This window comes from Entelurus aequoreus, linkage group LG11 (genome assembly GCF_033978785.1).
Source record: "Entelurus aequoreus isolate RoL-2023_Sb linkage group LG11, RoL_Eaeq_v1.1, whole genome shotgun sequence".
In the NCBI taxonomy this organism is placed as follows: Eukaryota; Metazoa; Chordata; class Actinopteri; order Syngnathiformes; family Syngnathidae; genus Entelurus; species Entelurus aequoreus.
The window spans coordinates 65,501,452-65,518,829 of NC_084741.1; the positions used below are offsets into that span (position 1 = coordinate 65,501,452).

The 17,378-nt window shown below is 36.9% G+C and overlaps 2 protein-coding genes across 2 annotated transcripts in view; one reads left to right on the plus strand and one right to left on the minus strand.

The window, feature by feature from the left end:
- arhgef5 (Rho guanine nucleotide exchange factor (GEF) 5) overlaps window positions 1-1,102 on the minus strand; it is a 43,185-nt gene extending 42,083 nt beyond the window's left edge. Inside the window, exon 1 of the mRNA XM_062063767.1 lies at window positions 1,035-1,102. The gene's annotated coding sequence lies outside the window, so the exon portion shown is untranslated. The remainder of the gene's footprint in view (window positions 1-1,034) is intronic.
- A 95-nt stretch (window positions 1,103-1,197) lies between these two features.
- On the plus strand, window positions 1,198-15,151 carry m6pr (mannose-6-phosphate receptor (cation dependent)). The gene is made up of 8 exons (XM_062063772.1): window positions 1,198-1,280; window positions 1,369-1,465; window positions 3,964-4,136; window positions 4,208-4,377; window positions 4,752-4,861; window positions 10,200-10,330; window positions 13,659-13,785; window positions 13,859-15,151. Exons 2-8 carry the CDS (start codon window positions 1,460-1,462, stop codon window positions 13,979-13,981), a joined length of 840 nt encoding a protein of 279 aa, XP_061919756.1. The 5' UTR covers window positions 1,198-1,280; window positions 1,369-1,459; the 3' UTR covers window positions 13,982-15,151.
- The last annotated feature ends 2,227 nt before the right edge of the window (window positions 15,152-17,378 follow it).

The following is a 17,378-nucleotide window of genomic DNA, read 5'->3' on the forward strand; positions in this document are numbered from 1 at the left end:
AATATTTTCAGAATTTGTTTCTTCTATGTTTGGCCAAAGTAAGACAAAGAAAACAATCTAAAGTTGTCTTTTTTTAGTTTTAATGCCATGATTTTAATAGTGGCCCTGTGATGAGGTGGCGACTTGTCCAGGGTGTACCCCGCCTTCCGCCCGAATGCAGCTGAGATAGGCTCCAGCACCCCCCGCAACCCCGAAAGGGACAAGCGGTAGAAAATAGATGGATGGATGGATGATAATGATTGTAATATTTTCAGAATTTGTTTCTTCTATGTTTGGCCAAAGTAAGACAAAAAAAACAATCTAAAGTTGTCTTTTTTTAGTTTTAATGCCATGATTTTAATAGTCCTGCCCGCGTGTGCACAGATTTTCCTCCACGCAGCTGTCACGCCAAATTTCTTCCCTCTACAAAAACCTTCCCTCCCCCATTTACTTCCGTGGTCATGTTTCCTCTTACGTCATTGACAGCGATCGATAGCACTTCAGCTTTGACTGCCCGTCGCTGGAAGGATACTTCGTCTTTGACAGCTGCTGGAATCTGAAGAAATTGATTATTGTTGTTTTTTTTGTACAGGCGCGAAACAGGACAGTCGCGTGCCGGTTAAGGACCCCCGGCAACTTTGTGATTTTATTGGACGCAGCCCCGGAAGTAAATGGGGGAGGGAAGGTTTTTGTAGAGGGAAGAAATTTGGCGTGACACAGGCCCTGAGCTAAAATGAGTTTGACGTCACCCCTGGTTAACAATTTGCAATATGGTTGGCAACTATGTTATAAATGATAAATAAATGGGTTATACTTGTATAGCGCTTTTCTACCTTCAAGGTACTCAAAGCGCTTTGACACTATTTCCACATTCATCCATTCACACACACATTCACACACTGATGGCGGGAGCTGCCTTGCATGTTGTTTTATATTAATTTTAAAATTAACTATACTGGCCTTATTGAATTGTTGTTTATAATAATAACATTAACATGGTTATAGCCATTTATAGTGTATGTTGTTCAAAAGTCAAAAAAACACAAAACACTTACTATTCATTTCCCAGAGTCTACGGTTTTTTTTTCATTCGTTGCAGAGACGCTTCCGGTCAGCTGACGTCACGTAGCGGAATCTCGCGCTTCTCATTGGACGCTGTGGTCACGTGATGGCTCGTTTAGTTTCACTTCCGCACTTTGGAACTCCTCCACTCCTGCTCGTATCAGGTCGCGTCTAAGACACTTCTCCGACGAAAAAGAGCGTCGTCGTAAAGAAACGGCAGCCTAGTCGTTTGAAGGCTGGTATAAATATGTATTTGTTTGTATAATTTAGGGGAAAATTAGACTCAGAACTCTTTTTTTATTTTTTTTATTTATTTTTTTGCTAAAGTCAACCAGGAAGTGGCTCTGGCACAAGGAGGCTCGCTGCATCACTTGTGCTGCTGTCAGCTAACTTCTCAATCGCTATTAAAGCAGAAATAATGCAGGTACGTTCACAGCATTGTTGTGTTTTCTGACCTCTTTACGGTTTGCTTCAAAAGTTGATTCTACTTGTAGTCAAGTACATGAACAAATAGAGTAAAATGCAATGCATACTATATTTAGCATGTATTTTGCATATGTTTACATATTTCACTATGTTGAATAATACATTACCCATGGGAATTGGGGGCACTAGAGTATTTAGAGCAGTGGTTCTTAACCTTGTTGGAGGTACCGAACCCCACCAGTTTCATATGCGCATTCACCGAACCCTTCTTTAGTGAAAAATACAATGGGTTTTTTTTTCACATTCAAGACAAAGTTATATGTTTTTGGTAACACTTTAGTATGGGGAACATATTCTAACTAACAAAGACTTAATTTAGAGTTTTTTGGACACTAGGGGAACATATTCTAAGTAACAAAGACTTAATTTAGAGTTATTTGGTTAGGGTTACGGTTATATTAAGGCCATGCCGAATAGGGCATTAATAAGTACTGAATAATGACTAGTTAAGAGCCAATATGTTACTAATTTGCATGTTGATAAGCAACTAATTAATGGTGAATATGTTCCCCATACTAAAGTGTTACCATGTTTTATTACTGGTGCACAAAATGAACCGTGCATGAACATCACCTTGTTTAAAGAACAAAACCAACACAGTGCATAAACTCAAAACAAATTACACACCTGCAAATCAGTGTGACTTCTGCTGTTGCCGTATCCCTAATACGCCGATAGGGAGAAGTTTTTATTTACACGATGAGTCGAGTGTGTCTTGACCTCCGCCGAACCCCTGAGACCGACTCACCGAATCCCTAGGGTTCGATCGAACCCAGGTTAAGAACCACTGATTTAGACAAAAAAAAACCTCGATATCAGTGTAATTTGACATCGAACAACCATTATTTACATTACAACCTATTAAACAATGACATTTATGGACCACAATAAACAATCATTCCAGTGTATTATCATCATTCACTTGTATTAATAACTAGAGATGTCCGATAATATCGATACATGCTTTAAAATGTAATATCGGAAATTATCGGTATCGTTTTTTTTTATTATCGGTATCGGTTTTTTGTTTTTGTTTAGTTTTTTTTATTAAATCAACATAAAAAACACAAGATACACTTACAATTAGTGCACCAACCCAAAAAACCTCCCTCCCCCATTTACACTCATTCACACAAAAGGGTTGTTTCTTTCTGTTATTAATATTCTGGTTCCTACATTATATATCAATATATATCAATACAGTCTGCAAGGGAAACAGTCCGTAAGCACACATGATTGTGCATGCTGCTGGTCCACTAATAGTACTAATCTTTAACAGTTAATTTTACTCATTTTCATTCATTACTAGTTTCTATGTAACTGTTTTTATATTGTTTTACTTTCTTTTTTATTCAAGAAATGTTTTTAATTTATTTATCTTATTTTTTTTTTTTTTTTTTTTTTAAAGGACCTTATCTTCACCATACCTGGTTGTCCAAATTAGGCATAATAATGTGTTAATTCCACGACTGTATATATCGGTGTCGGTTGATATCGGTATCGGTAATTAAGGGTTTGGTCAATATCGGATATTGGCAAAAAGCCATTATCGGACATCCCTACCGATAATGGCTTTTTTGCCGATATGACGATATTGTCCAACTCTTAATTACGATTCCGATATCAACCGATACGATATATAAAGTCGTGGAATTAACACATTATTATGCCTAATTTTCTTGTGATGCCCTGATGGATTTATTAAACAATGTAACAAGGTTTTCCAAAATAAATCAACTCAAGGTATGGAAAAAAAATGCCAACATGGCACTGCCATATTTATTATTGAAGTCACAAAGTGCTTTTTTTTTAAACATGCCTCAAAACAGCAGCCTGGAATTTGGTACATGCTCTCCCTGAGAGAGCATGAGGAGGTTGAGGTGGGCGGGGTTGGGGAGGGGATAGGAGGTAGCGAGGGGTGTATATTGTAGCGTACCGGAAGAGTTAGTGCTGCAAGGGGTTCTGGGTATTTGTTCTGTTGTGTTTATGTTGTGTTACGGTGCGGATGTTCTCCCGAAATGTGTTTGTCATTCTTGTTTGGTGTGGGCTCACAATGTGCCGCATATTTGTAACAGTGTTAAAGTAGTTTATACCTCACCCTCAGTGTGACCTGTATGGCTGTTGATCAAGTATGCTTTGCATTCACTTGTGTGCGTGAAAAGCCGTAGGTATCATGTGATTGGGCCGGCACGCAAAGGCAGTGCCTTTAAGGTTTAATGGCGCTCTGTACTTCTCCCTACGTCCGTGTACCACTACGTACAGCGGCGTTTTAAAAAGACATACATTTTACTTTTTGAAACCGATACCGATAATTTCCAAACCGATACCGATAATTTCCGATATTACATTTTGAAGCATTTATCGGCCGATAATATCGGCAGCCCGATATTATCGGACATCTCTATTAATAACGTAATGCAACAATGTCTCTGGCAGGTGTTAACCTATCCCAGTCGAGGATCTCTCCTGGTTTGGACGTTGGTAGTTCAGCTTTTCCTGCGAGGCAGTGGGACTCACGCCGATGACGGCACCAAGAACTGCAAACTCGTCTTTGAGTCTGAGTCCGAACGGAAGGTCCTGCGGCGAATAGAGCCGCTCACCCGCAAGAAGTATGAGACACAGCCGTTGACGTTAGTATGTTCGTTACCAGAGCGTGTCTTCTTCTCTACGTTGTTGATAGCTTCACGGCAGAGATGCAGATTGGAGAGGCAAAGTACTCGTACGCGTTCCAGCTGTGCGGCGACGCAGGAGGCGTCCCAGGAGCCGGTGTCATTCAGGTGGAAAACCAGAAGACGGGACCGAAGATAACCGTGGTTGGCTTGTACAACGCAACAGAGGTCATTGGAGGAAGTAAGTAAATATAGACAGAAAAGCAATTATGGCGTTATGGACTGTTACAAGATCATTCCATACAAACTGCGAAGACTTGCTATGAAATGCTGTGATGTTAACCAATGTCACCAACGGGGCTGCATTTCTTCAGTTCCTGTAATTTGATTAGAGAACATCCTGTCATGATAAATGATGCAAAATACTTCCTCCAACAGCAAAGTAATTTTATTAGCATGACAATGCCATGGCAGATTTACAAGCAGCAGTTTAGCATTTCACATGCAACATAAGTATATATTTAGTGTTTGTTGCTGCGTGTCTTGTCATAATAATGTACCGAAGCAGGTGCATTCCTATTAAGAACTGTGTTATATTCTGTTCTCCCCTTGCAGGCGACTATGTGTGGTTGATCTATGGAAATGGAGAAAAATACGATACCCACTGCTCCAAAGAACAGAGGAAAGCCTTTGTAATGATTTTTTGCAACCGAAATTTGGAATCGGTAAGTCAGTGGAGTTAAAACAAAGACAAGAATGTTGCATAAACAAGCTGGACAGAAGCCAAGTATAAACATTGAAACCTTGATTTACAAACTTAATAGGGAACTGCACTTTTTTGGAATTTTGTCTATCATTCCCAATCCCTGTGTGAGACGAGAACACACGTCTTTCTTTTTTTATCAAATCAACTTTATTTATAAAGCACATTTACAATTTACCACAGGGGTAGCCAAAGTGCTGTACAATAAGCAAGTTAAAAGATAACAAGAAAAACGAGCAAACGCAACTCGATAAAAAAAGAACAAACACAAAGGAGATACAAAAAAAACTGAGAAACAGGTTCACAGCAGGTGCATTATGGGACGCCAGAGCAGGATGGAGATCACAGAGTGTTAAAGGCCAGGGAATAAAACTGTGTTTTTAAGAGCGATTTAAAAACAGGAAGACAGGAGGCCTGCCTAACACTCAAAGGTAAGTCGTTCCAGAGCTTGGGAGCAACGGCGGCGAAAGCTCTGTCACCTCTAAGCTTCAGCCTTGTGTCAGGGACCGTCATCAGCAGCTGATCGGCTGATCTTAGGGATCGGGGGGGGCGGGCACGAAGGCTGAAGGAGGTCGGAGAGATATGTTGGAGCGAGGTTGTTTAGACATTTGAAATGAAATAGTAAGATTTTAAAGTTGATTCGGTAGCGCACAGGGATTGATTGAGACTTTTATTAGTAGGTTGCACAGTGAAGTACATATTCCCTACAATTGACCACTAAATGGTAACACCCGAATAAGTTTTTCAACTTGTTTAAGTCGGGGTCCACTTAAATTGATTCATGATACAGATATATACTATCAGATATATACTATCATCATATTACAGTCATCACACAAGATAATCACATTGAATTATTTACATTATTTACAATCCGGGGTGTGGAGGGAGGGGAGGGGCGTAGGTTTGGTTGTTATCATCAGTCATCAACAATTGAGAACAGAGAAATGGATTTTAGAACAGTGTAGGTCTGACTTGGTAGGATATGTACAGCAAGTAGTGGACATAGAGAGAGAGATAGAGAGAGATCAGAAGGCATAAAAACAAGTATCTGCATTTGATTGTTTACATTTGATTATTAACAATCCGGGGAGGGTGTTAGTTTAGGGTTGTAGCTGCCTGGAGGTGTACTTTTATTGCGGTTTTGAAGGAGGATAGAGATGCCCTTTCTTTTATACCTGTTGGGAGCGCATTCATATAGAAAGAGAATGAGTTAAGACCTTTGTTAGATCGGAATCTGGGTTTAATGTGGTTAGTGGAGCTCCCCTTGGTGTTGTGGTTATGGCGGTCATTTACGTTAAGGAAGTAGTTTGACATGTACTTTTATTTATCATTTACTTCGGTATCAGGGAGCCAGTGAAGGGACGCTAGTATAGGGGTGATGTGCTCACGCCCGCAGGTCTGTGTTAGCAGACGAGCAGCAGAGTTCTGCACAAGCTGCAGGCGGGCGAGGGAGGCCTGGCTAATGCCTACGTACAGGGCATTGCGGTAGTCAAGACGAGTCGAGGTAAAAGCGTGGATTAATTTATCAAGATCAGGTCCTGACAAAAACGGTTTCACTTTCGCTATTTGGCGTAGGTGATAAAAGCTGCTGATTTGTTTTTCGTACTTAAAATCTGAGTAGAACTTTACCCCCAGGTTTGTGACACAGTCGCTGAGATATGGGGACAGAGTGCCGAGATCAACATTGGGGGAGAGAGAGCGACTTGGACCGAACATTCTAAGTTGTAAATCAACGATAGCAATAGTTGGCTAACAATCAAGGTAATGGGGATTCGATCTATTCTGCCTATAAAGCAGTCTAAAAATCACCCAGTAGCCTCAATCATCAATTTATATACATACTGTAGGTGTACATTTAATGTAATAACAGACACATATATTATAAAATGTAATATTTATGTGTTTTGGTCATTTTAAGCATTACGGCAGCACATTTATTTCACAGATGCGTCACAATGTTTGCTATTTATTTCGACAAAATACTACTACATCCATTAACCATGTTAGTAGTCATAGACTTCATGAGAGCCAACAACGATTACTTTGGGACAAATGATGATCCAGGACCTTATATTTTGGAACGCGGATATACGGAGGATGAGCTACAGGTTTTGGAAGCTGAGTGATAAGCAGATGCAGCAAGTAGCACCTTTGCTAAGTGCTAAACGAAAATGACAAACATAATAAAACAATCACTTCCTGTGCAATGTCTGCTCTCTGAGATGCCGACCAGTGGGATGTTTGTATCTCCCCATTTAGATGAAGAAATAATCATAGTCCTCACAAAGGTAAAAAAAAAAAAGTGTGGGAGCAAACAGTCTTTTCATGTATTCATGGCGATCTACGGGTCTAAATTGAATGTCAGAGTTTACCAACTTCTCGGTTCATGGACACAACATCTACTATACAAGTGTGAGGCATGATACACTGTACAATTAACTTTTACCAACCTCTAGGCGATGCAGAAGCTCACCTGCTCAGTATGTTAATAGCTGCATAAACTTGTTGCCTCTCTTTGATCCCGATGTGGTTAAAATAAGTTTGTTTGCGTAAGCTCTAATAATAACAATGTCACCAATAGTAGGTCAGAACATTGTTGGCGGTTTTTGGATGTTTTTAAAGAGGGCTTTATGGGCGCAATAGATGACTCTCATTAGCTGCATTGTTATCCACTTAATATTTGCGGTTTAATAATAATAATAATACCTGGGATTTATATAGCGCTTTTCTAAGTACCCAAAGTCGCTTTACATGTTAAAAATATATACTGTATTATCAATCAATCAATCAATCAATGTTTATTTATATAGCCCTAAATCACAAGTGTCTCAAAGGGCTGTACAAGCCACAACGACATCCTCGGTACAGAGCCCACATACGTATTACAAATTACAATGCATTAAAAAAAGAAAGACATATGTGTTCTTACATAAGGATTTTTTTAAAATAAAGATTATTTATGTATTTAATATTTGTTTACTTACTATGGTAAATTATTTATTTATTCACTGTTCTGTTACAGAGAACAAGGAAATGGGATACAATTGCTATGGTATGAAAAGGGGTAGGATTAAATATGCTCAGTTTCTTCCTACTCCTTTTCGGACGTGCTGTAATGAAACAACAGGAAATATGTGATGCATTACATTGTGTCGTATGCATGTTAGAAGTAAACTAAAACTGAACTGAACTGAATGATAGGCAAAATTCCCCAAAAAGTGCAGTTGTCCTATAATTGGTTCTTGGACAGGGTTGGTCAATAGAAAAGTTTGTAATTATATATTGAAACAAAGAAAATAAGTACACTAAACATGAATAATGGGTTCCAGCCTTGACAAAATATTTTGTATATATGTATTTTTGGCAAAGGTTTGTACGAGGGATGTAACGATTGATCGATAATAATAGATCAATAGTAATGGTAATAAATACATTTATATTACTAAATTTAAAGTATATCAATCTGTGCTTGGCAAGTTTGCCTTCCAAGATATAGGTATCGATCCAAGATCGTTTTAAAAGGGAATTGATTGATTTTATCGATACTAGAAAAAGGAAAACATTGGATTTAAGAACGGCACTTGTAATAATAAAGGTTTTAAACGTTAAGTCTATATTTCCGTCTCTGAAGTCATCAACACAAAAATGGCGGATATCTACAGTGGTCGAGAAAGGTCATAACAAACGCAAACCCACAAGACGATAGTGTAATATCTGTGGCATGTGTGTCTGTGTGGCTTTAAAAGGTGGTACTATTGTGTGTGACGTGTGCGAAAGTGGCAGACGAGTGATCCGAGTCCCGCGAGAGTTTGGGTGTCTGTGTGTTTAAACATGTGTTTTGACTACCTGAGTTTGTTAGGGCTTGTTAAAAAAAGCGGCTGAGAGTGTATCTTCCACTGTCTCTCCTTCTCCACTGCCGGGCATTACAGTATCATAACTTTCAGCTACAGCACGATTGCAAAAGCCACAACAAATACAAACGTCACAACACAATTATAAAGCCGCAACACAACTTTAAACCACAGAAGACGCAGCCAACACAATGGAAGTGACAGCGGTGCAAGTTACCGTGACGCACCGACACGGGGAACACAAGGAGAAATCATTTCATGAGAACTAAATTAATGGAAGAGATGGATGAAGGAGGCTATGGAGATTAGGAAGCAAGGGACCAACGCCATAAACAGGGAGCATACGGTACATGCTTCTGCACAACCTGGGACGCTGTCCGTCATCGGCGACGCCAGGTTGGAGAACCGATACTGTATGGTCGGGTCGGGGATTTAGCAAGTAAATCTACTGTTAAAATGTTGTACACTGTACTTTTTTTTTAAAAATTGCATGAATGTTTAAAATTTGAGCAGAAAGTGTTTCGTCTTGTTAATTCAATCTGGAGTGTTGGTTGCACTTTATTTAAATAAGATGTGAATGCATTAGCTATTGATTGTTGTTTGTTTGTTTGTTTGCATCCCCAATTAATTTATACATAAGTCGCTTATAAGAAATACCAGGAATATACGAAACTGCACTTGCAGTGTCCACTATTTCACAGTCACACTGCTTGACTTTTTTTTGCTAAAATGTACTGAATCGTATTGTATCATTCTAAAAAAAAAAAAAAGAGATCATCCCTGAATCGTATCGGCAACAACAAATATTTAATCAAATCGTTGTGAAATCGAATCGTTACATCCCTAATTTGTACACTTTGAACACAGTATAAAGTGCTGTATATCATGCAAACATTACAGGTGGGAAGGGTGGTTTAACATTCTATGTAATAACAAAACAACTCGCAGAACTGTCCTCATATGAAGCTGCCCTGCCGACAGACACACACACACATTGTCACTAGCCCTGTTGTGCACCCTCAGTTTGAAATCACAAACTCCTTAAGTTAAACAGCCAGATCGCTACGATGATTAAGAATAAAAAATTAAACCTAAAACTGTTAATACTTCTTGAATGTTTCACACCACACATTGCTTGTCTTTTGCTTTCTTTGGACTCATATTGAGCTAGCAAAACTCAAAAATGCTATGAAAAGGCTAAAAACAAACGTGTGACACGCACACAAAGTAGCAATTAGCACAGCACTGCTCTACTGAATGAATGAGCAAGGTTCGTACACCAAAGCATATTTTTATGCGGTCTGATTCGTAAATTGAAAAGTTCCTACAATGAGGGGTTCGTAAATTGAGGTTCCACTGTATATCCATTGTGAAAACAGTATCCCCTCCCTCATCTGTTTTTTTTTATCAGCAAGTATCATACTGGTTCATCCTCTACTTTCCTAGGGCCAACTGGAGGTGGTTCAGGAGAACAGGGAACGGGAGCAGCACTGCTACTACCAGTTCAAGCTAGAGTCCAGTGCCGTGTGTCCACCTCTTGAATACAAGCTTAGCGCCGGCTCCATCATACTCATCATGTGAGTGAATTGGAAGACACGACAAACAGCATCTCAGTATCTTCTCAAGGGATAATATTATAGAAAGTAAACTTGGATATACACTACCGTTCAAAAGTTTGGGGTCACCCAAACAATTTTGTGGAATAGCCTTCATTTCTAAGAACAAGAATAGACTGTCGAGTTTCAGATGAAAGTTCTCCTTTTCTGGCCATTTTGTGCGTTTAATTGACCCCACAAATGTGATGCTCCAGAAACTCAATCTGCTCAAAGGAAGGTCAGTTTTGTAGCTTCTGTAACGAGCTAAACTGTTTTCAGATGTGTGAACATGATTGCACAAGGGTTTTCTAATCATCAATTAGCCTTCTGAGCCAATGAGCAAACACATTGTACCATTAGAACACTGGAGTGATAGTTGCTGGAAATGGGCCTATGTAGATATTGCACCAAAAACCAGACATTTGCAGCTAAAATAGTCATTTACCACATTAGCAATGTATAGAGTGTATTTCTTTAAAGTTAAGACTAGTTTAAAGTTATCTTCATTGAAAAGTACAGTGCTTTTCCTTCAAAAATAAGGACATTTCAATGTGACCCCAAACTTTTGAACGGTAGTGTACTTTCAGTATACTGCTTGTATGTCAGCTCAGATCTACTATTCACTAACCACGAGTCAACATATTATCTGAATAGCTGGCAACACAAGTGATTGGGAAGATAATTTTGTCTTGTCTACAGTGGTGAGGCTACATGAGTGCTTCTGACACTAGGGCACTGCAGTTCATTGAGGGTAACATGAGAGAAACAACTTACACTTTGGTCACAGTATGGATATGTTTAGAGTAAACTTGGATATAGTTTAGAATAGTCAATGTACAGTTTGTTTAGCAGTGTGTATTTATTATCTAACTAAGAATGAGTCACACGCAGCCATTATTTTCTGAATAGCTGGCAATATAAGTGAGTACAACTCACAGTAATGATGTCCAAAGTATCATCGTTATATAGCATTGCATTCATCCTCCTGGGCATAGACTGACCAGAGCAGCCCAGATTGTTAGTGGAATCCTCCTCCACTCCTCCATGATGACATCACTGGTGTACCTGGTGGATGTTAGACACCTTGCAACTTCCTTCCACCCACTTTAGGATGCCCCACAGGTGCTCTTGAAGGGGTGTTTGATGTCCATATATCATGTTGGAAAACTGTCACGTGGCCTAGTTTCTCAAGTTGTGCTCACATTGTCACAGTGCATGTTGGAATTCATGTTTCCCCTCAATGAATCAATCAATCAAAGTTTTTGTATAGCCCTTAATGGCAAGTGTCTCAAAGGGCTGCACAAGCCACAACAACATCCTCGGCTCAGATCCCACATCAGGGCAAGAAAAAACTCAATGAGATGCAATGAGAAACCTTGGAGGGGACCGCAGATGTGGGGATCCCCCCCTGGGTGACCGGTGCAATGGATGTCGAGTGGATGTAGTTAATAGTGTGAGAGTCCAGTCCATAGTGGGGCCAGCAAGGGATCATCTTGAGTGGAGACAAGTCAGCAGCGCAGAGACGTCCCCAACTGATGCACAGATGAGTGGTCCACCCCGGGTCCTGACTTTGAACAACTAGGGGGGCAGAGCCGAAAAGAGACGGCAGATCAACTGGTCTAAAAGGGGGGTCTATTTAAAGGCAAGAGCATACAAATGAGTTTTAAGATGGGATTTAAATGCTTCTACTGAGGTAGCATCTCTAACTGTTACCGGCAGGGCATTCCAGAGTACTATATAGCCCGCAGACTTTTTTTGGGGCTCTGGGAATCACTAATAAGCCAGAGTTCTTAGAACGCAGATTTCTTGCCGGGACATACAATCAGCAAGATAGGATGGAGCTAGACCATTTACTATTTTATACGTAAGTGGTAAAACCTTAAAGTCACATCTTAAGTGCACAGGAAGCCAGTGCAGGTGAGCCAGTCTAGGCGTTATATGATCAAACTTTCTTAAACCGCAGCACCTGCAGCACTCATGCATCCACGGCCCATTATGTTTGACAGTAGGCAAGACACAATTATCTTGCTACTCACAAGTCTCCAGCTATTTCGACAGTAATGGCTTTGTGTTGACTCATTTTCATGGATATGTTTTTTAAGAATCAATTTTCACAGACATTTATTAGGGCCAGTGAGTCTCAAATTTTGGTACGGTAGCTCTATTTAGTGTTACAGCAAATAATCACTTAATTCAATATTGTAATGTAACAGTTTTATTTTCCTGTTTTCAAACTGTGAGTAATGTTACAATATACTTTATAAATAAAACTTCTGCCTTGTTTTTAATTAAATACTATGATACTGTATTTTAATATTAGTCATAATGTTGGTACTTGGAGAGCCAAATGTTTTCTGACGTGGTACTTGGTAAAAAATATAAGTTTGAGAACCACTGTATTAGGCCATCTTTGTGCTTACTCGCTGCCAAGACAAGCCTTTGTAACTAGGGATGTCCGATAATGGCTTTTTTACCGATACCTGATATTCCGATATTGTCCGACTCTTAATTACCGATACCGATATATACAGTCGTGGAATTAACACATTATTATGCCTAATTTGGACAACCAGGTATGGTGAAGATAAGGTCCTTTTTTAAAAAATTGATAAAATAAGATAAATAAATTACAAACATTTTCTTGAATAAAAAATAAATTAAAACACTATAAAAACAGTTACATAGAAACTAGTAATTAATGAAAATGAGTAAAATTAACTGTTAAAGGTTAGTACTATTAGTGGACCAGCAGCAGGCACAATCATGTGTGCTTACGGACTGTATCCCTTGCAGACTGTATTGATATATATTGATATATAATGTAGGAACCAGAATATTAATAACAGAAAGAAACAACCCTTTTGTGTGAATGAGTGTAAATGGGGTAGGGAGGTTTTTTGGGTTGGTGCACTAATTGTAAGTGTATCTTGTGTTTTTTATGTTGATTTAAAAAAAACACAAAAAAAAACAGATACCGATAATAAAAAACCGATACCGATAATTACATTTTAAAGCATTTATCGGCCGATAATATCGGACATCTCTATTTGTAACATTTAATTGTTTTGAAAAGGTTTTCATTATATTTTTTATATCAAATAATATATTGCAAGAATGAGTTTGAATTAAGAATTGTGTTGAATCAAGAATCAATTCTGAATCCAATTATCACCCCAAGAATCGAATCGTGAGTTGCTGTAAGATTCACATCCCTAACAAGCTGCACACTGACTATAAACACGTTTACGTTCTATGTTATTGTCCCTTGACAAGATATAGTACAAACATTGATTGTCATCTCTTATTACAGTGCTTTCAGTCTACTGGCTGTTTACCTCGTTGGAGGTTTCCTCTACCAGCGGCTCATCGTCGGGGCCAAAGGCATGGACCAGTTCCCCAATTATGCCTTCTGGGTGGAGGTCGGCAATCTCTCGGCCGTAAGTACAACACGACGATGACGTCAAGGCATCACCTACTTTTATTAGAATCCATTAATCCTTCTCTTTACAGGACGGTTGCGACTTTGTATGCCGCTCACGGGATCGAGAGGAGCGCCCTACCTACAGGGGAGTGGCCACAGAACCTTTAGAGGAGGAGCCCGAAGAGCGAGATGACCACTTGTTACCCATGTGACCTCACAGAGCGCGCTTTTGTTTTCACTGTGTGACAGGTTTGATGAAACTGCCTGTAGGCGAACTCTGTTCCGAAGGAAAGGGCAGGGCGTGTAATGTACAGACACAATGTAGAGCTCCTTCATGCAGATTAGCAACCTCCGCACCTCGTTCATCAAGTGATTCATTTGGGATTAAAGCGAAGTTTCTACTCTAGAAATGTGACAGGAAGTGTAGTTTCTACTTAATGCAAATCTATATGATATTCCCCCCCTGCTAATGATGTGTGAGTATACTGCAGGCCCACATAGGTCATAACACACTGCTTTGTTTTTTTTCTTCCTTTAAAACTGTTATTTAGGGGGGTTGGATATTGTGAACGTTTCATTTTAGGTCAGTCCTCATTCCACTCACACAGGTCAACATAAATGTATAATTAATACACAACATTCACATTCAATGATTGAAAACACTCGCCCAAAGTTCGTAAGTTTTGCTGGTACAAGCAAATGTATACAGATATATGGTAACAAAATGTGCATTGGTTATTTTTGAATTAGATATTTATATATATATTTTGATAAAATGAATGCACTTTCATAGCAAATAACCAAAACTGATAAAGTCCTTAATAATGCCAATATTATTTCTACAGCTCCTTGTAATTTTACCTTTGAATAACTAAGTATTAAATAATACGAAAGTGATTTGATGGTAACGAGGGCAATTCCCCGGTATTATAAAGTATATACACTGTACAATTTGGAATGTGTTGGTCAGTGATTAAAACCAGCTTTTCAAACTTGATGGAAAATGATGTTTGGGATTTTAAAGTCACTTCTCTTTTCTTTGCTTTAACTTCATTTTTTGTGTTACATATAGAATTCTTTCATTTTATTTATAATCTATGAATCCTTCCAAATCTTTAAAAAGATCATACTTATTTTTATTTTAAAGGGTCATCAACATGGAGTGGAATTTTTTTTTTTTTTCTGAAGTCACAGTTCAGTTTGAAACATGTTGTAATGGATGTCCTCACATTTGGACATTTTGTGTACAGTATGCAGTGATGTTTGAATTAAAAAAGTTATATATGTTGACCTGACACTAATGTATATATTGTATAAATAAAAACATTAATTTAGTACTTCTATATTCAAATGAATAGTAATTAATAGTGCTTCTCAGCTTTCAGACATACAATTTATTCGAATGATTTCCAATAAAGTATGAATACAATTTGCCACCTTGTCTGCTGGTATGGCAATAACGTTCCTTGCATTATTAAACACCAACCACTAGGTGGCGGTGTTGTCCATTGTGAACATCTAAAAGTATTCAAAAGACGAAGAAGAAAAGCTTGCGATCGGCTGATAAAATGTAAACATGCTGAGCAAAGGAATTGAGCAGAGGTGTCAAAGTCGTTTGCACTGAGGGCCACAACATCGCACTTATATTTGGCCCCAGAGCGCCGCTTCTAACAGTGAATACTATTATTACACACTTTTTAATGCATTTTATTGGTAGATTTGTTTTAAACTAAAATGTTAAAAAAAAGTATGTTGCAATAATTACACCTCAAAATTTAGTGTATATTACTTGAAATGGAGAAACAGTACTGCTGTTTTTATGGTAAAAGAAAAAAAGACCGTTGCCAGAATTTTACTGTAAATTTTCCTTTTTTTTTTTTTTTACTGTAAGTAAAAAAAACTGCAATTTTACAGTAAAATCGTGGCACCTGAGCTGCCAGTTTGTTTGTTGTTTTTTGAATTTTTTCGTTTTTTTTTTTTTTTACCGCAAATCAACAACTGTAGATTTTTTCAGTGTATTACTGTAAATGCCAAAACAGCACCACAGTTTATTACAGTAAAAAAGTGCAGTTGTTTTCATTTACAGAAAAATGCTGTGGAAACCAAAGTAAATTTCACAATTTTACCATGAAATCTTTTGCTTCTTTTGCATTGCACAATTTGATGGATAACTTCAATCAATCAATCAATCAATGTTTATTTATATAGCCCTAAAACTTGCTTTGAAATCGTTATTATTAGTATGTATTTCTTTTTTAAAAAATGGTTTGAATGTTCGACAATATATCTTTGCATAATTAGACAATATTTAAGTTAACATAATTTGCGATTACATGGAGTACATATATTGTTTTAAGAAAGAATAAATTTAGTAAGAAAAGTTACAGTACTTTATTGATACATATTATTTGCAGGCTTTCAAGGGCCAAATAAAATAAAGTGGCGGGGCCACATCTGATATATATATATATATATATATATATATATATGTATATATATATATATGTATATATATATATATATATATATATATATATATATATATATATATATATATATATATATATATATATATATATATATATATATATATATATATATATATATATATATATATATATATATATATATATATATATATATATATTTTTTTTTTAAAGTGCAATATACACATCACATCTTTCCTATAATTGACATACCGGTAATTAAGAACAATAAGAATACATGTATAACAAGAGAAATTAGACAGTAGTGGCCATGTTATGAAGAGATAAAAAATGTAGAAAAATGGTAATTACCGGTATGTCAATTATAGGAAAGATGTGATGTGTATATTGCACTTTAAAAAAAAAATATATATATATATATATATATATATATATATATATATATATATATATATATATATATATATATATATATATATATATATATATATGTATATATATATATATGTATATATATATATATATATATATATATATATATATATATATATATATATATATATATATATATATATATATATATATATGTATATATATATATATATATATATATATATATATATATATATATATATATATATATATATATATATATATATATTTTTTTTTTAAAGTGCAATATACACATCACATCTTTCCTATAATTGACATACCGGTAATTACCATTTTTCTACATTTTTTATCTCTTCATAACATGGCCACTACTGTCTAATTTCTCTTGTTATACATGTATTCTTATTGTCACTGTTATATTTTTATTCTTATTGTTACTTTTTATTTGTATTCCTATTGTTATATTTTCTATTTTATTTCCATTTATACCTCCATTATTTACTTTTTAAATTATTTTATATTTTATCTCAAATCTGTACACTGCTGCTGGAATTTTTTATTAATTTTAATCTAACCATACTAATTTTTGTTTTAAAGGGTCATCAACATGGAGTGGAAATTGTTTTTTTCTGAAGTCACAGTTCAGTTTGAAACATGTTTTAATCTATTTATCTATCTCTATGTGAGGGTAGTGTATATAGCACAGGAAGCTCACTTTTTAGCTTTAATAAAAATATTATTCACATCCGGAGGGTGGCGGTAATGCACT